Source organism: Coturnix japonica, chromosome 2 (assembly GCF_054131305.1).
Source record: "Coturnix japonica strain WE chromosome 2, WE-NBRP24, whole genome shotgun sequence".
NCBI classification, from domain to species: domain Eukaryota; kingdom Metazoa; phylum Chordata; class Aves; order Galliformes; family Phasianidae; genus Coturnix; species Coturnix japonica.
In genome coordinates, this window is record NC_140664.1 from 53,541,692 (window position 1) to 53,562,274 (window position 20,583).

The 20,583-nt window shown below is 41.1% G+C and overlaps 1 protein-coding gene across 7 annotated transcripts in view; it reads left to right on the forward strand.

Moving 5' to 3' along the window:
- The first annotated feature begins 3,254 nt into the window (after nucleotides 1-3,254).
- Nucleotides 3,255-20,583, forward strand: part of ZNF236 (zinc finger protein 236) — a 62,281-nt gene continuing 44,952 nt past the window's right edge. For 6 of the 7 annotated variants that reach the window (XR_014942644.1, XM_085537576.1, XM_085537575.1 and 3 more), the window contains exons 1-5: nucleotides 3,256-3,555; nucleotides 13,663-13,805; nucleotides 15,213-15,377; nucleotides 16,431-16,609; nucleotides 18,667-18,791. Coding sequence is in view for 6 of the 7 variants with exons in the window: in XM_085537576.1 (XP_085393702.1) it covers nucleotides 3,495-3,555; nucleotides 13,663-13,805; nucleotides 15,213-15,377; nucleotides 16,431-16,609; nucleotides 18,667-18,791 (673 nt within the window). In the remaining variant the exon portion in view is untranslated. Of the gene's footprint in view, nucleotides 3,556-13,662; nucleotides 13,806-15,212; nucleotides 15,378-16,430; nucleotides 16,610-18,666; nucleotides 18,792-20,583 lie in introns of all 7 variants that reach the window. The other variant, XM_085537579.1, reaches the window with a different exon arrangement.

Genomic DNA, 20,583 nt, shown 5'->3' on the forward strand with positions numbered 1-20,583 from the left:
AACCTCTGTGTGGAGGCCTGGCTATCCTGGGTATGTAAGATATTATGCTGGCCTTTACTTCTGTCACCTCTGGCAATTAGTATTTTTCTCTCTGAGATTGTTGTGAATCTTGTGACTTATTTTTTTCATATACTAATCCCTGAAGTCGAACTATGATACAAATCCACATTTGTTAGTACTCTCCAAGTTCACAGGCATTCAGCAGTACAAGGGGTAAGGAAAAGAGAATTCAAAAGTAAGGAAGCAAATAAAAAGAACTCCAAAGGTGTTATACTTACATAAACACAATGACTTTGAACAAACTGTGGAGGGATTCACCAACCTACAGCTAACTCACTGTGCTGCTGCTGCCGCCGCTGTTTGGAATATATGAACAGACATTTGTTACATAACTCGGTTCTTTAAAAAGAAAAAGAAATCTGTATAGACCACATCAAAACACTTTCCAAAGGGTACATTTGATTGAAATTTTCCTGGAGAGATGAATGGACTCATGCTAACTTAAAATTTGTGCCAGAGAGAAAACTTGGTGTCACTGGTAAGTACTATAGCTTCCTAATGCAGCCAGTAAATTTCCATCTCCTCTGAGAAAGAACAGCTGAAACATGATCTGACAAATACAAATGATCTATTCAAATTATCCAAATCCAAAGTGAAATTATGCAGCATGCAAATTTTAGTCCAAACGGTTCAAGTGCATATGCAACCAGAGATAGCAAGTTACAACGACAGAGGATCTGACTACTGTCACATTAAACGGCACTCTACTTCATAAACAGCATTACAGAGATGTTTCACCAGATTTCACGTTTGCCTTAAAATTTGGTAAAACATAGAATTCAATTTGTTCTGAGGTCTTATGTCAACCTCATGCCTTTTGTAGCTTTTGTGTTCTTTATCTGTAGTCAAAAAGCAAGCATAACTTTGTGTATGTGTGTGTAATTTTAGGTCTGATACTGGCTGCTTTCCTTCTAGAAATTAGCAACAGCAGATAAAATTCACGATGGAAGGAGTTAAAGGCCAACCATCTGACTAGCACTCTCCCTGTATTACATTACAGATTCCCTCTGGGGAACAGACCCGTGTTTCCTTTGCATGGAAAGCAGAGCGTGACTAATGGTCTGCAAGGCTCTCACCTGAAAAGGCACTGGCTTGTAACACAAGGAAACACCCAAAACCTGAAAAGTTCTGTGCAGCACCTCCAGAATAACACAACAGACTTTAAAGAGAAACTGCTATAGGTTATTTTACTCTTTATAGAATGCAACATTTTAAAAATACATTGAAATACCAGCATTTCTTCAAACACATTCACTCAACATGCAGAGCAACAGTTTTAGCTGTGCATTAAGTGCCTCTCTTCCAGGAGCTGCAAGCGCAGCTGGAAAATATGTCAATCGTACAGGCAAAGAATGTAAGTCACGCAGATTAAATAGCTTTGGTAGACTGAAAATGGCTGTAAATTCAAAGAGAGTATTTTAGACATCTGAGTTAGCACTTCCTTATTAATAAAAAGTTATTTTTATGTGCTCTTTGACATCTGTTCCATATATTCTTCATAAAAGTGTTACTTTTCTCTTCCAACACCAGGGGCTCCTTGAAGGTCTGAAGCAAAATTTGACGTCTCTTCAGCTCTTAAGCAAAGCTAATTTTTATAAGGAATGAAAGTGATGCTGAACACTGATATGCACTGACATACCACATAAATTTGGGATACACAGACTTTTGTGGTACAAAATTAACCATGATTGTATGTACTACTGCTGAAGACTGAAAGACATGCTGGGAACAATAACACTGAGAAAACAATATAGAAACGGAGGTTTCCTTTTGCATTGGACTTGAAAAATAACATAGAATCTTTGCTAATATCAGTCCAGACAGGAGGTGCTGCACAATTGAAATCTTTCTAACTGAAATCTTGTGAACAGATGCTTCCTTACCCAATGGAACTGTAAGCTGCATTTAACCGCTGAAACGACCAACCCTAACAACGTTCAGGACAGAACAAGCCTACCACCACCAGAGGCCACTGCTGCTCTTCGCCTTTTTTTCTGCGTGCAGCTGGGCTCCTGGCAAGCAGACAGCTTCAAGAAGCTCCAGGCAAGAGTCACAGCAGTTGTAACCCTCGTTTTCCCTACCTATGCATCTTCTGCAGAGAAAACTGAATACAGTGCTTTGTTATTATTATCACTGGTACGTATTTAATTTTATTTCCAGAGAAATACTGAAAGTGATATAAAAGCAGTAAGTGATGAAGACTGCGTAGCCTTAAAAATACAGTTTTATCACTGCAAGCAGCATCCTTATAGCAGTTCCCTTCATACAGAAATCACGTAATGGTTTGGAAGGGCCCTCAAATCCCACCCATCCCCACCCCGTGCCATGGGCAGGGCTGCCCCGCACCAGCTCAGCTGCCCAGGGCCCCATCCAACCTGGCCTGGAGTGTCTACAGGGATGGGGCACCACAGCTTCTATGGGCAGCTGTGCCAGCACCTCACCACACTCTGAGTGAAAACACAACCTATCTTGGGTACTTATAATTATAAAGGTGCAGAAGGAACGCCTTAGAACTTTAAACAGGCCAAGCTGTTCAGCTAATGAGAAAAGCTCAATGTAGTCAACCTTCAAAAGCATTGAAAACTTTGAGTTTGTTATGGTACAATAAAAACATCAATTTAAAAATGGAGGCTTTGTGAGTTCTAACAGGGAATGCAGCAGTTCCATTGGAAGCAGTGAAGGTCACCAAGAGCTAGAAGGAGATATTGGTGAAGCACCTCCTCTCTATATTGCTCTCTATAACTTCCTGAAGGGAGGTTGTAGTGAGCTGGGGGTTGGCCTCTTCTCTCGTGTAATCGATGACAGAACTAGAGGGAATGGTTTTAAGCTGCGCCAGGGGAGATTCAGGCTGGACATTAGGAAGTATTACTTCTTGGAAAGTGTGGTGAGGCACTAGAATGCACTGCCCAGGGAGGTGGTGGAGTCACCGACCATGGGAGTGTTCAAGAAACGTTTGGATGTTGTGTTGATGTGATTTAGCTGGGAAGTATTGGTAATGGTTGGACTAGAGGATCTTCTAGGTCTTTTCCAACCTTGATAATTCTGTCATTCTAACGCCAGGACACACTATACATGCCCCACCTCTACGCATGCGCCCCCTCCCACAGCAAGCCTTACTCCCCGCGCATGCTCAGCCCTCTCCCGTTCCCCTCCCGCATCGCGCCTGCGCCGCTCGGCCTCGCCGTGAGTGCGCTCCTGGCCCTGTCTCCATTCCCAGCGCCGCACACTCCAGCCTCTCCCTGTGTGCGCCTGCGCTGTCCGCCCGCCTCGTGTGCTCCCAGGGCGCCGAGTCCCCGCGCTCGGGTCCGTTCTTCTCTTCCCCGCCCCCTTCTCCTCCTTCCGCCAACCGACGCTGTGCCTGGCTCCGTGTGTGTGTGTGTGTGTGTGTGTGTGTGTGTGCGCTGGGGGGGGGCGGGGGGAGGGAGGGGGCCGCCATGCCGAGGGGGCGGCCTCCCAGCGCCAGCGGGGACAGCGGCACGGCCGGCGGCCGGGCAGGTAAATGGCGCGGGTGGGTAGAGCGGGGCGCGGCCGAGAGCGGCGAGGAGTAGGGGAAACCTCCGCGGGCTGCGCATATAGTCCCCGGATATGGCGAGGGGGGGGAAGGCCGGGTCTATTGTGCGGCTGTATGGGAGAGAGGGGAGGGGAAGGAGGCAGCGCGGCCCGGCCCTGCGGAATGATACGGAGGCGGTGGAGCCGTGGCCCGAAGCCGGGCGGGAGGCAGGGCCTGGGTGCGGGCCTGGCATTGCCTTCGGTGCTTGGAGTGTGTGGGGACAGCTGAGGGAGGGCTGCTATGGCTTCCCGTCCTTCTCGTTGCTGGAAGGAGGCTTTTTATTTTTATTTTTTCTTTTTGGAGGCTTTAAAATTCTTATTCGTGAGCTTATGTATTAAAACAGAACTGCTGTGTTCCCAACCAAGTATGAGTTTGTCTCGCGCTTTCTGTCGTTTCTTGCTTGTTTTCTTGCCTTACAAACGCCCCGGGACAGGCTCGGTGTGGTGGGCTCGGGTTGCTGACAGCGCCTCAGGGCTGAATGCTGGGATTCGGGGAAATGGTTTTAAGTTAAAAGAGGGAAGATTTAGGTTGGATGTTAGGGGGAAGTTCTTCACTAGGAGAGTGGTTAGGCCCTGGAACAGGCTGCCCAGGGAGGCTGTGGATGCCCCGTCCTTGGAGGTGTTCAAGACCAGGTTGGACGGGGCCCTGGGCAACCTGATCTAATAAATGTGTATGTTTGGTGGCCCTGCCAGGCAGGGGGGTTGGAACTACGTGATCCTTGAGGTCCCTTCCAACCCGGGTCATTCTGTGATTCGGTGGGGCCTTTGTGTGGCGCATCCTGCCCGTGTTATGGGGCCCATCTCTGCTCTGTGGATCGGACCCACACGGTGCTGGCAGTTAAATGCTGTCTGCTGTGACTTCTGGTCCTGCACAAGCATGTAGCTGTGAAGCTATGGCTTTTTTTTTTTCAGATAGGATGGGGAAAAAATCATAGACCATCATTCACATGCCATGTTATCTCAGTTGTGAGGAGTCGGCTAATTAATGTTTGCAGCGTGTATTTAAAATGTCGGGTTCTGTGAGCGCATGCTGATTAGCTGTGGCTCTTCAAGAGGGATGTGTAGGTAAGAATTCTGCCTGGAATCCTTTCTAAAGTGGGACTGAAATGTGCCGGCAGGCAAAGAAAAACCGGCTAAAACTGTACTGCTACATGACCGACTGGATAAAATATTTTCCCCTGTGCAGAAACCAAACAGTCCCCAGGTTCCTATCAGAAGATTTTCCTTTATGTTTTGTTAGCACAACAAGCATAGGAACATAAGGGACTCAAAGAGGTTTGGCTTCTATGAGTCTTAGAAGCTGAGATTTATTATTTTTTTTTAAGTTCATTTTAACTAGAATAGCAGCTTAATTTTTTAATAACACTTTGTGAGAGTACACTTTGAACTGTGTGCATGTGAGCTCCTGCTGTGATGGCACAGGGAAGGTTGAGTCTGAGGCAACCCGTCTAGAACCAGCACTTTGTGCTGGTACCGTCCTTGGAGGTGTTCCAGACCAGGATGGACGGGGCCCTGGGCAACATGATCTAGTAAATGTGTATGTTTGGTGGCCCTGCCAGGCAGGGGGGTTGGAACTACATGATCCTTGAGGTCCCTTCCAACCCGGGTCATTCTGTGATTTGTGGCTGTACTTACTTTGCTCATAATTGGGCCCTGATGATAGACCTCTCCAATATTAAGATGTATGTTTATAAGGGGTTGCCAGATTGATGTCTAGTCCAGTCATATCTTGTATTTTTAATCTTTTAAAAACGTACAGAAGAAACTTGTGAACTTATTATTTCATGGGGTTGTTTGCAGATGCCAGTTCAGAATTACAGGGTCTAGGGCTCACACAGGGATTCAGAAACGTGCAGTCTGCAGTTCTAAGGACTCTGCCCCACATAAGGAAATATTCCGAGTTCTGGAGACCTCAGCAGTCTGTAAGAACCAGCAACGTCAATGTTGTCAACCATAGTATGCTTTTCTGCCTTTATGTTTGGCTGAAAAAAAAAAAAAAGGCTTGAATGAAGAAACTGGCTAAACAAGACAGCTTGAATAGAGAGAAACAATGTTCCCAGGACATTTGGCTCCTTGTCCCACTCAGGTACAGTCGAGCAGACTTGGAAAACTGGTTGTGAGTCCCTCAGGGTTCCAGTTGAGTGGGAGCTAATTCTATGTGCGTGTTCAGCACAGCTACTTTTGTGCAGGTTTAGACTGAGTTCCGTACTAAATATTTTGCGCCTTTGCAGGGCATAAGGTTTAACAAAGTCCACACGTGAAGGGTGGCACATACACACAGTTGGGAAATGTAAAGAAGTCAGTATAGCTTAAAACCTGCCTATACAGAGCTGGCTGTGTTTTATTTACTACCTGTCAGTTCTCTAGCATGAGTTAAAGTGTGAATATATTGAATTAGGGGCAGTTCAGTTTTGTGCTTTACTTTCCAGTGTTGTATGGTTGAAAAGAAATGCAACTTGACCTGGCCAGTAAATATCAATTCAGTAAAGACTCAAGTTGGTTTCTTCAGTAGTTGTGGACTAGGATTTTGTGTATTGCCTTCTGACTGATGGGTGGTATTATAGATAGGTGAATGATGTTGTGCAGGCAAGAAGAAAGGGGTTGTGGTACTGCTGCTGTCATGTGAGCTAAGTCTTACAATTTTTGATGGATATAGGCAATTTCTTCTTAAAACATACTTGAGGACCATCTATTTGAAATCTTGTGGTAAGAAAAAGAATCTTTTGGCTTTAGTTGTGATCATTTTGTTCTGTCATCTCAGTGTTCTACAACAAGCACCAAATCTAAGCTTATGAATGAGGGGTGTGTTGGGTTTTTGCTGGAAGAAGATGGCCTTAGGTTGCCCTGGTGTCTAGGACAGTGGTTAGGCCCTGGAACAGGCTGCCCAGGGAGGTTGTGGATGCCCCGTCCTTGGAGGTGTTCAAGGCCAGGTTGGACGGGGCCCTGGGCAACCTGATTTAGTAAAGGTGTATGTTTGGTGGCCCTGCCAGGCAGGGGGGTTGGAACTACATAATCCTGGAGGTCCCTTCCAACCCGGGTCATTCTCTGTGATTCTGTGATGTTTTTTAGTTCCTCGCTATGTTTGTAATGAATCTGTGCCTTTTTCCCAGTAATCAAAGCAGTTAAATGACCTGTGTGGAAGTTCTACCTGTGTGTTAACTTTGGTCCTCGTTCTGTCCTTCTCTGTATCTTTCTGCTGGTTGGAGGTGCTCCTGATTTTGTTCCCTGTTGCAATTGCACTCACACCTTCATACCTCATTCATTCCTACGCAGTATTAGACTTCTATTTCAGAACTCTCAGGCTTTTCTTTTTGAGTTTTTCTTCTCTGATTGGGTTACGCTTCCTCTCAGGGAGGGGGAAGGTCACCTAACAAATTACTTGGTCCCTTCTTAAGTTTCTATTGACATTATAGTGCCTGGGCATAGGTAAAGGCCAAAGTCCAAATCATGTCAAAGCAAACGTCTGAAAAGCTCTAGTTTGGTGTCAAATATGCAGCTGTCCAAAAAATGTCATTTCTATTTTAGAATATTAAGCAATAAATGTGACAATATTTACATGAACATCTAATGAAAGTATCAAGGTTGGTGAAGGGAATGTCAATTTTTGTGGCCATGAAGCACAGGGAGACATGGGTGCTCCGGAAAGAAATGTGGCTGCTCTGTGCTGACAAACAGTTGGGACAGCTGGCATCTGAACATCCTTCTCAGTGTTCTTCTGGGAGCTGAGTGTCTGTACTGGTACTGATTGAATTCTGGGTTGAATGTTGACCAAAAATAATGAAAACTGCCTTTTAAAATACAAAGTAGGTCCTTATTAGTCTCTGTGTTGGTCGAGGACGAGGGGAAATGGCCTCAAGTTGCGCCAGGGCAAGGTTAGGTTGGATATTAGGAAGAACTTCTTCACAGAAAGGGTAGTTAGGTACTGGAATAGGCTCCCCAGGGAGGTGGTTGAATCGCCATCCCTGGATGTGTTTAAGAGCCGTTTGGATGTGGTACTCAGGGATATGATTTAGTGTAGGGTTTTTAGAGTTAGGGTTCTGGTTAGGCTGTGGTTGGACTTGATCTTCAAGGTCTTTTCCAACCTGGGTAATTCTAGTGCACAGGCTGAGAGTTGAGCCTTCTCCCCACTCCTCCCATCAGAAGTTGTGAGGAATTACTGTTTGCTGTTCTTACTGAAGAAAGTGCTGAGTTAAGTTTACACAAGTCCGATTCTTTCATGATTGCAGAGCTAAGCAAAATGTTTTAATGACTCGTGTATCATTATTCATTATCGTGATTTCTGGTTTGGTGTGAGGAAGCATCAACATTGCTATCCCTCTTTTGGTCTCTTATTCTACCACTTTCTTTTTAATTCATAAATTAGGTAATAGGCTTTAACAGGGTTGGACCCTTTCGTCCCTAGACTTACCAGCTGCCAGGTAACTGCAGTGGCAGATTTTCATCGACAAATTCCATGGGCTGTGTTGTGTGGAATTGTCCTCTCAGCCTGATGCTGGCAGGCTATTAGAGACGTAATAGGGCTGTGCTGTGTTTACAGCTGAATGAGCCCATCTGTGCCTTGCACAGAGAACTGCATTCTGCCATGAGGCACAGTGCTGCTTACGTATGGAAGAAATGTTCAGGAGTGCTCTAATTCTGTCTTCCTCCATCCATGCTGAGGTTGTATCAGTGACTTAGGGCAGAGGGCACCTACCTGCTGACTCACATCCTGAAGCTGATTGTTCTGAAGGCAGAATCACAGAGATCTGCAGCTGAGCTTAGCCGAAACTTCAAGGCTGATGCTCCACAAGGGACAAAGCGTTGAAGGCTGTAGCATTCATGGTGCTCAAATAGAATCACAGAAGAATCCTTAGACTTGGAAGGGACCTCAGAAGGCCATCTAGTCCAACTCCCCTGCAATGAGCAGGGACACCAGAGCTGGATCAGGGCCTGGTTCAGCCTTGCCTTGAAAGTCTCCAGGGATCAGGCATCAACTACACCATTGGGCAACCTGTTCCATTGCCTCATCACCCTCACTGTAAAATACTTTTTCCTTATATCTGACCTAAATCTACCCTCTTTGAGCTTGAAACAATTTCCCCTTGTTCTGTCATCACAGACCCTGCTGAAGAGTCCCTTATTTTCCTGTATCTCTCCTTTTTGAGGCCCTGGAACATGTTCAGAGGAGGGCTGCGAAGCTGGTGAGGGGTCTGGAGCACAGGCCTTATGAGGAGCGGCTGAGAGAGCTGGGATTGTTCAGCCTGGAGAAGAGGAGGCTGGGGAGACCTTATTGCTCTCTATAACTTCCTGAAGGGAGGCTGTAGTGAGCTGGGGGTTGGCCTCTTCTCTCGTGTAATCGATGACAGAACTAGAGGGAATGGTTTTAAGCTGCGCGAGGGGAGATTCAGGCTGGACATTAGGAAGTATTACTTCTCAAAAAGGGTAGTCAGGTATTGGAATGCACTGCCCAGGGAGGTGGTGGAGTCACCGACCATGGGAGTGTTCAAGAAACGTTTGGATGTTGTGTTGAGGGATATGATTTAGCCGGGAAGTATTGGTAATGGTTGGACTAGATGATCTTCTAGGTCTTTTCCAACCTTGATAATTCTGTGATTCAGAACAAGTCTTAGTTTGGTACTGCATAATGAGCTCGGTGCTACCTGTTCAGTTTAATTGCAATGATAGGTGACTGTCTGAGGTCATGATGTAGTTGGTTTATGTTATCATGGGAGAAACATTTAAATGGTATTCATGCACTAATGCTTTTGCATTGTTTTCGTAAAGTTAACATTAATCAATGACAGTGGTTTGAACTTCAGTCTTGCTAGGTAAGGTTTATCATATGTTGAAGTATGCATACCTGAGAACAACATTAATATCCTTAGTGAATTAACCTATTCTCTGTATTATATTCAGAGAAATCAAACTTAGTTCTTTGTTGAGTTGAATAACGTTCTTGCCTCGTTGTTAGCATGCAGCAGAATTGTGTTGTTATCTGGACAGAGTAGATCTAAGACAAACAGATGGCTTTATCTGTGTACCCAATATTTACATTTTTCTGGGAGCTTAGGCACCATATTGAGTATTTATGATAGAGCTGCTAATTGTGACAATCAGATGCTTTATCATCTGCATCAGTATTTGTGTGTGGTTTCTTTTCCCCTTTAGTAAGCAGGGAACTCTGTTTCTATGCTATTGCTGACTTGCTGAATTAACATTGTCAGTTTTGGGGTCTTCGAAGCTACAGACTTTGGTTCAGTAGATTTTAGCTTTGGGCTTGCTTCATGGCCCATGATACATTTAGAAGTTTTGGTGCTTTGAATTAAGTAATGATGATAACACACCTGGGTTTTACTGAGGATTTCCCAGAAATATGGTAATGCAGGTTAATACTTTGACTTGCTGTGAGAATGAGATAGCAGTGTGAATACTGTCTTTATCTTGTTATTTATTCTTTGCACTAAAAGTTGTCAAGCTGTTGCTTCATTTTCATATCTAAATGTCAGCATCCCTAAACCTCACCTGGAGTCTATGTTGCCTGCTGGAAAAGTTATGGTCTATCTCACTTGTTACTTCTTTTATTGACAATGTCTTCTCTGTTTGTATCTTTCTGACTTGAAATATGTAACATTTTGTCCTTGCTGTTTTCAAATTTCTGGGTTTCTGTGGTGATATTGTTTTGAATACTTCCATTATTTCTAGAAGAATGAGATAAAATGTCACGACCTGTGTCTTTAATAGAAAGGAGCTATGTGGCTCTTAGAAATACCCTGTGTTTGGCTGGTTATAGAGAACAAACTGGATTTTAGTGGCAATATAAGAGGAAAAAATATTATAATACTTTCATCTTTCCCTTAAGCTATTGCACATAGAGTGCTAAGAAAAAAATGAGTGTGTTCTAATTCTAATCTGCATTAGATCTCAGTCCTATCTTTGGATAGAAGTGAAACAATTGAGGCTTCAAAGTTCTTTTAAGTCTAAATGAGACTGTCTTTCTGCTTATGCTGCCTGTAACTACTTAGAGCAATCATAGAATTACCCAGGTTGGAAAAGGCCTCAAAGATCATCAAGTCCAACCGCAGCCTAACCATAGTACCCTAACTCTAAGGACCCTCCGCTAAATCATATCCCTGAGCACCACATCCAAACGGCTCTTAAACACATCCAGGGATGGCGATTCAACCACCTCCCTGGGGAGCCTATTCCAGTACCTAACTACCCTTTCTGTGAAGAAGTTCTTCCTAATATCCAACCTAAACTTGCCCTGGCGCAACTTGAGGCCATTTCCCCTCGTCCTGTCACTTGTCACTAGTGAGAAGAGACCTGCCCCACTCTCACTGTAAGAACCTTTCAGGTACTGGAAGAGGGCGATAAGGTCTCCCCTCAGCCTCCTTTTTCCCAGACTAAACAGCCCCAGCTTTCTTAACTCACGTTAAGCTCATCTTCAGTAGTGGAGATTTCTGGAATCTAACCTAAATTTGTTTGCTGCGTCTTATCCCTAAGTCCTTCTGATGCATTTCTGCAGTAGGAACTCTCTGCCAAGCTGCCTCTTTTCAGTGTATTGTTCAGTCCAATCACTGAGTCTCAGACCCAGTGCTGATTCCCCAGACTTCTTCCTATTGCTCTTCGAGGCACTATGAAATATATAATCATAAGATTGTAAAATTTGGCTTTGCAAAGAGCTACAAAGGTTTCCTTTGAAAGAGAAACGCTTAAGATATTACTCATGTAATGTAGTGGATTTTCTAAGTGCGTGCCTTCTCTCCTGGGAGCACGAGGGCCTCTAGGGAGCTGGAAAGGCTTCCAGGCAGCTCTGGGTTAGTGCTCGCTCTTGAGAAATTCTTGGCACTTGTGTGTGGGCTGTGATGTGCTAAGCTGCTGATTTGCCAGAGTTTAGGCTGTTTCTCTATTCTTTCCTATGAAATTCTGCTGCAAGACATTCATTTTTTAATTAATATACAGTTCCACTGAAGTCTTTCTTGAGTTCTTAAAGAAGATGTGCAGCCTGTAGACTAATTATTGTTGTGCTTCATGCAGATATGATACACGCTTTAATAAAAACAGCATATAAATATCATTGACCTGGAAAGCAACTGACTTGGGATCTAGTTACTAGTTGCACAGGGGAATGAAAATGTTGCTTTCTTTGACTCAGATTGCAGGGAAGTTGGTACTTTGGTTGTGTGAAAGTTAGACTCATGCTAGCTCAGTTGCTGCAGCACTTTTTTAGTGTGTTGTCTGCTCTGTTTGATCTCAAGAGTGAATGTTCAAAGATGATAATCTTGGGTTCGTGGTGAATTTTTTCAGCTCTCAATTAAGAGAGAGGTCAGATTTTCATTGGGTTGAACGATTACTCCCTTTTCCATGGAAGGAAACTTTCTGGTCCATGTTGTCCAAGTGTTGGAGTAAATTTTCTTTTCACTTCTCCTTTTCTTTCTAACTTTCATTCTTTTTTTATGTATTTATTTTTCATGTCATGCCAGTATTACTGTCTGCATATACTGTGAATTTACCAGAGGGAGTTCTTTAAAGGATGTGGTAGACATACGCATGTTCAAGTTTTGTGGTACTTACGTTATTATGTCTCTAAACAGAAAGAGGTGAAAAGCAACTCTGCAAAGTGAGAGTTAATTGGGTGAGTTGGATAGCTCCCAGGCTGCGGTTTTCAGCTATGATTTCTCACTGGTGCATCTTGTTCTGAAACGTTACGAAGATCTTCCTTAACTATGAGCTTTCTAAAGTTGTTTCTGAGGATTTCAGTGGGAAGAAAAGGTGGTCAGGGCATAAGGTGCTATTTTTCTTATTTTTTTCCTCCATGTAAATGGTATGTTGCATGATAGAAGGCTCAGAGCTGGGGATAGTACTGAGCAGAAGTTTGCTATGAATTTGCCTCTTAGAGGAAATGTAAACAGGATGCTGTAAATAGTTGCGTTGCTACTTCCTATGCCTTATTCTTACAAACAGGGAGGGAGGTGTTGGCAGTTTTAAGTTTTAATCATGCCTTGAAAGTCTAGATAATAAAATCAGTTTTCAATTTGGTTGTTGTTTATTTTTGTTAAATATTTGAGATAAAAGGAAAACATGAATAGAACTGATTTCTTCACTCTGAGAGAATATTGAAGCCTTCAACCTACGTATCAAAAGCTGTATTTTGCTGGGCATTCAGAACAAGAAAACTGTATGTTTTTGGATTGGATCTATTATTAAAACCATTTTCTTGGTTGAATTCAGGTGACTTGCAATTTATTGCATCTTTCTTGGCTATTTTGAAACATTAGTGTTGGTTTTTACAACAGTAAACAATGAAGATTTTACACTGCCAGAAATATTAGAGACAAAAGATGCTTAAAATGATCTGAAAGAGGGAAAAGACATAGAGATTTTGGACAGGGTCCAGAGGAGGGCCACAAAGATGATCAGGGGGCTGGAGCACCTCCCCTATGAGGACAGGCTGAGGGAGTTGGGCTTGTTCAGCCTGGAGAAGAGAAGGTTGCGGGGTGACCTCATTGCAGCCTTTCAGTACCTGAAGGGAACTTACTCCCAGGAGGGGAGTAAACTCTTCGAAAGGGCTGACAATAGCAGGACACGGGGAAATGGTTTTAAGTTGAAAGAGGGAAGATTTAGGTTGGATGTTAGGGGTGCAGAAACACAGGTGGACAGAGCTGCTGATTGTTGTTGCATTTGAAACAGATGATATAATATTGTTTGAAGTGTCAGTGTCTGTCAGTGATTTTAATCTTATACCCAGTACACTTGTCAGCATTTCATCGTGTTGCAAAATTAAAGAGTTTTTAGGAAGCACAGAAAGAAACAGTTTATGATTACAAGGAAAAAGGTGACCGTATCCTCAAGAACTGGCGTTTACAGGGATGGATGTACTCCTGTGGTCTAGTGTGAATGGAAATAGCAATGTCCTTTATGCCTGAGATCTTCCAGCTCCAGTGCAGTTACTGTCTTGTCAAAAACTTGCAGGAATTAGAGTGGTTTCTTCTTTAAAGAACGCTTGTTTTTACAATACCTTATAAGTAAATGGAATGGGGTTCCATACAAAATGATTCCATGCTTGTTTTGTAGATGGTGTGCTGACACCGAATATAGAGAACGGTAATTTTCCCTACCAAATACCCAGCTTCCCTAAGTGTGAGATCTGCTTGCTGTCTTTCCCAAAAGAAACCCAGTTCCAGCGCCATATGAGGGATCATGAGCAAAATGACAAGGTATGATTTTTATGAATTACAAATGTAAACTTAAGAAATATTAGTGCATCTTGATACTTTCATATACTGATAAGTAAAGTAATCATTTTCAGGTGTTGTTGTTACATCACTAGTTATTACGTCATAGAAACTTGGGAGTTTTATGAAGCTGTTCCTTTTACTTGGCACATTTCCTTTGAGATAAGAAATTCCTTTGATGCCAGTTATTGTTTTCAGTTCAGTAATTTTTATTTTTAGCTGTTTTCTTTATGAAATACGTAGATAAGAAAACACAGGATCTTTTAATTGTTGCAAAGTGACTCTACATTAGCAATAAAAATGAAATGATTATATTGATTATCTGGACCCAGCTAGACTCTTGTATCTGTTTTCAATAAAGTCAACATGGGATTGGAAAAATTCTTATACTGTTTAAGGTAGTTACAGTTGTAAATGAATTCTTAGGAAACTTTTAACTTAGGGATGTTAATTAGTATATAACGAGCTATTTATGTAATCACAGAATCATTGAATATCCTGAGTTAGAAGGCAATCACAGTGATCATCGAGTCCAACTTGTTGTTCCCCACAGGACCGCTCAAAATCCAAATTGTATTTCTGAGGGTGTTGTCCAAACACTTCTTAAAATCAACTACAGCATAGGAAATTCTGCACGAATGTGCGGAAGAACTTCTTTACAGTGAGGGTGACGGAGCACTGGAACAGGCTGCCCAGGGAGGTGGTGGAGTCTCCTTCTCTGGAGATATTCAAGACCCGCCTGGACGCCTACCTGTGTGACGTGGGAACCTGCTTTGGCAGGGGGGTTGGACTCGATGATCTCTAGAGGTCCCTTCCAACCCCTACAATTCTGTGATTCTGTAATCCAAGTTTCCATGTTACAAAACTCATCCATAAAAACTGGAAGTTCATGTTGTTAAAACTATTATATTCCCTGCTTGCAAGAGAGCTTTTCTACCTAAGAATGGTTGTGTGGATTGCAACTGATGAACACTGAATCCTAGCATAAGCTAAGCTCTTTGCTTCTCTGGTTGAGTAATTAATTGAGTTTAAGGATAATTCTGTATCTCAGTTTTAAAGCAGAAAAACTAACTTATCTGTCTCTTGCTTGTTCTGTTCTCCTGCTAACTTCATTCTCCTCAGAGAGTCTCAATTTTGAGTCTCCGCTTTTTTTAATTCCTAGGCTTTCTTTTCCTAAGAGCTATGGAACACAAAGTACTAGCATTTCCAATTGTGAAACCTGAAGAAGAGGAAATACTGTAAACTGCTGCTATTATATGTTATTACTGCTGTGTCTGGGGGTGTTAAGGTTTTTTTTTAAATTATGAGTTTTAGTTATGTGTCATTTGTATTACATATAACTTTTGGGATGATTGAATTTTCCTTTATTTTCGGGTTTTTAACAAACAGCCTCACCGATGTGACCAATGTTCGATGTCATTTAATGTTGAATTCAACTTGACACTTCATAAATGTACTCACAATGGCGAAGATCCTACGTGTCCTGTGTGCAACAAGAAATTCTCCAGAGTGGCCAGCCTGAAAGCTCATATAATGCTGCATGAGAAAGAAGAGGTAATACAGTGTATCTCATCATTTAAGCTTTAAAAAGGTGAATGTGTGGTCACTGTATTTATTCTCTCAGCTATATATTTTAGATTGGAAGACTGACTGAATGGTGTCATTTACAAGAACCGCAGCATGTTCAGTGGGGAAGCTGTTTTAATAGTAGTAGCAGAAATAAACATATCAGATAGAAACAAGTGTTCCACTTTTGCAGTTTGGAGTGTTAATGTGTTTATAACACTAAACAGTTCAATTTATTGAGGGAACATGATTTTTTTTATTGCTAGAAGCATAAGAATAAGAAAATTGAACAGCGAGATGCTGAAGAGTGATTTCTGTTACTTATTTCTACGGATTGTCTACTCGGATTTTCGTATTTGGTGCAGATGTCAGAAGACTAGATTGTGATGCCTCCCAAGTAAAAACAGAAAAGAAATTAATTAATCTGCAGCTTAAAAATCGAGCATAGAAAAATATCAATGCTTTTTAGTTGCTAATGAGTACGTGCTTGTAACACAACACAATTCTGTCCTAAAACAGAGATGAACATAGTAAATAATTTAGAGAAATGCAAGAGCGACTTCCCCAGTGATTGTGCATGTGGCCTTGTCCTTAGAGAACTGGAATTCGAACTATGGGGTATAGTTCAAGTTTATAGAACATGGTCCTGGTTGCCATTAAGCAGTTTTTCAAGATGAGCAGTATAAGAAGTTAAATTAACAATGGAGTATGTATGTAGATTTCTAGCATTGAGGTAAGTTATGGTGTATATCTTGAAAGATATGACCAAAGAAACAGAGAGTAGAGATAACATAACAGTACTGAACTGCTTGCTGCTGTTACTTACAAACTCATGCACAGATAAGTTCAGGTAGAGTTTTGTAGAAGTTTTACCATAAGCACACAGTGGTTCATGATTTATATTACATGGCTGAAACTTTTCACTTGTGTATTTGTATTTGCTTCTAGCTGCCAAAGTCCTTAAAAATACACATGTACCTACTTGAGCAGAACTTGTATTTGTGAGTCTTTTAAAAAATCAGTCTCCTTTATCTGTTTCAGAATCTTATCTGTTCAGAGTGCGGAGATGAATTTACATTACAGAGTCAGCTGTCCATACACATGGAAGAACATCGTCAAGAATTGGCAGGCAGTAGGGTCCACAGCTGCAAGTCTTGTAAAAAGGAATTTGAAACTTCCTCACAGCTGAAGGAACATATGAAAACTCACTATAAAATAAGGTGACAGTAACATCTTCTCATTTTGTTAAAAAAACTGTGACTTTGAAGGTGACAGCTAGGAAGACAGGAGTAGCATTGCCAGTCAGTAAAGTGCCATGACCCGTGCTGGTTGTTTCCTTTCTTTGGTATGCTGTTCTGAAATGGCATTGGTTTGTAAATCCTTGCTAAACTAGGTGATTATTTGTGGAGGCTTCTTTTCTATTTGGGGGCCCATACTAAGCCTACTTCTGTATGTATACAGGTTAAGTATACAGGTTTGTGCATATATGTATTTTTAAATTTAGAGCCTCCTTTTATGAGATCTGCTTTATTTATCAATTCAGATGTGGAAACGTTGCATTTGTGTTCAAGGAATTATTGACTACAACAGTTATTTACTGTCCTTTTACCAGCAGTTCCAAAGCAACTTGAGTATGTGAGCCAGTTGCAGGAGCCACGTAATTTGATTCTTTTCTTTCCAGAAAGTAGAATGTAGTTTCCCTTTCTTAGAGGTATCTGTTCTGTCTCTGAAATATTTGAATAGGAACTATTACAAAGTCATAATTTAAAATTATCAATACACCTGTAAATGCTGAAATATTTTAAAAGATGATTTGGACTTGAAGAATTATCCCTTCAGCTGTATCCAAGTTAGAGGTGTGTGTTGTATTTCCTTATTAAAATACTGCAGCTGTAGTTTGAACAGATGTAATTTCTCCTTGAAGTGTATGTCAGGCTGGTGTACATCTGTCATCCTGAGATGGAAGGAAGGATGGTTTCTAAAATCTATCCTTCTCATAAAGTCATGGCTTGGGTTAGAAGGGATCTCAAGGATCATGAAGCTCCACCCCCCTGCTGCAGGCAGGGCTGCCAACCTCCACATTTAATACTAGACCAGGCTGCCCAGGGTCCCATCCAACCTTGCCTTGAACACCTCTAGTGGTGAAGGTGTACAGTCTCTACTGCTCTTAAAGTCTCTGCAGATTTTACTCTGGATACTTCAGTAAATTGTAGTAGGTACAGTTAATGTGTATTAGTAACAATTTCACCCAAACTTGTTCAGCAAGAATATTAAAAAAAAAAAAAAAAAAGTAATTTTAAAAAGCACGTAAAATTTCAAGTAACTAGAAAAGAAAATGCACTGCCTCTTAAATTGACATTGTATTCTCTGAGTAGAAAAATGCATCATTAGAGGAGCGTAGATTTCCACCTGCGCAGAATTTTACTTCCCTGCTGTTTTTCATGTTGCTTTACCAGCTTGTGCTTCAAGGTGCTTATATGTTTTTGTACATCTGAACCATATTAGCTAATTCTTATTTCTCTGCTTTTCAAGAAAACCCAGTAATTTTGGTTACCTTCAAGCAGAACTGCCAAGCTTAGTTACCATATAGATGTAAATTTTCACAGAAATTGTGGAGTGCTGTAGATGTCACATTGTTTTGCTTACTGCCTTCTTGTTTCCATTGAGTTGTTGTAATGGTCTTTAAGGTCACCTGAGGTTTTTGACTTATTCCCCCTAGGTAAAATCAGTTATTCTTTTTCTACATCGCTGATCAGTTTGATCTGTACAGAGATCAATTACATGTCTATGTATCTGTTACTGTGACTGTTGAGATCATGATGGATACTTGGGATATTAAATCCTTAACCTGTTCTTGTTAGACTTAAGCAACTGTGTTTGTGCTGTGGTTCATAAGACACTGGTATGTAGTTAAGGGAATTAGTTTGCAGTGTTGGAAGTTCCTGCAGAAAGCATAGCTGTGAAGACATTCTAGCTGAATTTACAATGAAATTCTCAGAGAACCTGTAAGATCTATCAATTTTATTGCTGAAATAACTGTAAAATTATTTGTGTTATCTAGGTAGGCCTAGGAAAGTACTCCATGTACTTTCTATCAGTCATTCATTATTATTAAAGATTTTATTTTCACTGATATGGCTGATACTATATATTGTCATCAATTTTCAAGTCTGTTAAAAAAAAGTTATGCTGTAAAATGCTCCTTCAAATGAATAATGTGAAGGGTTTGCTTGTATTTATTTACTGTTATTTAATGTTGTTTGTTATCTAATGACAGGGTATCAAATACCAGATCTTATAACAGAAATATTGACAGAAGTGGGTTCACCTATTCCTGTCCTCACTGTGGAAAGACGTTCCAGAAACCAAGTCAGTTAACTCGACACGTTAGAATACACACAGGTAAGACTGCAGAAATGATTAGTTTTACAAAGTTTCATTAACCTGCCAGATGCTGAATACTTTTCTCTCTGTTGGGATGCAAAGCACTATGGATCTGTTTCGCTTGTTATTATGAAAGAATTAAGTACTTCAAATTTCTCATGTTTTTGTTTGTTTGTTTTTTACAGAATACCACTTTTGGTACTTAGTTTAGTGGGCCATAAAATTTGAGTTTCTAGATCAAGGCTAGTCTACTACTCTAATTAAGATCTTAAATTACAAACAGATTCTGAAAGTTACCATCACAAAAACAGTGGAAACTTATGAGAGTGAATAATACTGTTACTGCCGTATGTTTTCTGAACTTAATGTAACTGCCGTGTTCAGGATGTCCAAAGTGAGCTTAGGAGGGGTTTTGATGATTGAAGAAAAGAAGGTGACATTTTACTTTTGTGGAATGAATAGCAGGGTTTTTTGCTAAATTACTGTAATAAATATATATATTTATTTAACCCTTAAACAATATTAATAACTAAACGTGTGCAGTAGAAAATAATGCAAGAGACTGGGAGGACATGTACATGGAACTGTGGTATTAGTTCTAAGCAGCCATACATGATAGAGTGTGAGGTTGGCTTTCACCCAGACCTTCACAGAAGGTTCTCCAGGGATGTAAAATTTGTTTCCGTCTTGTGAATAAATCACTGTTTGTCCAATTTTTTTTTGCTATTAAAAGTAGTAAATTAGGTAAGTGGATAATGTTCTTTGCATTAGCCATGTGTTCCAGACAGTCATCTCATGAGTCACTGTACATGGAAAAGACTGCTGACCAATAGAGGAATAGAAATTCCTATAAAATTCCATTGTGTTACACCTTATAGGAATCTTTTCAAGTTTTATAGCTGTTAGTCATGATACAGTGACACAGGAGGTCACTCTTGTACCTGCTTTAAAGATTACATCAAAAGAATATTCTCAAGTGTCATTGAAAAATAGTTTTACTGTTTTAGAGTCTGTGTAGATACACTATTACACCTATTCTAACCAGAACTGAAGAGGCAAAACTACCATTGGCTGAGGATACTTCTGTGAAGCTTTAAAAACTTTAAGTGCATTTGTAGTTCTTTTGAAGAACGCAAACCAGAGACAGAAAATAGATCCACATCTGCATGTGACTGTGGGTCATTCTAAGTTTCAAGCAGCTAGGAAATACTAGTTCAGTTGGAAGCATATTATTACTATATCTTCACAGACAATTCTGTCTGGTGTCCAGTTACTTGGGGTACTACAAAATATTTGTAAGAGTTTAGAGTACGTATTCTTTTAAGTTTGAAAAGAACATGCCTGTGGTGCTATTTCAGTGCGTATGCTGGTATCATAATTGCATTGTAATGTAAAATATTCATTTACATAATTTATTTGTGTCTAATATTTATCACATGCTATTACTCTCATCCTTTAGTCAGATGTAGCATGTCTGTAGTGATTTTGCAATAGAAGTATGCAAAAGCAAAGTAAGACTTTTTTTTCAGTGTCTTGGAGTTATCACTGTTAAACTGTTTCATTAAAATAGAAAAATAATGCTGAATTTACAGTGGAGTTTTCCAGGAATCAGTTGAGACACAAGCTTGCAAGATACTGGGTTTTGTGTTTAATGGCAGAAACATCTGAATGGCAGAAATACATCTCTCCCAGTGTTCCTGTAAGAATATTTAAGGCCAGGCTTCTTTCCTTTTCACATTTGTTTTCTTCTTTCTGTGCCTTTACACAGCAGCTTTCTGAACTAAGGGAAGCTGTTCCGAACAATCTTCCC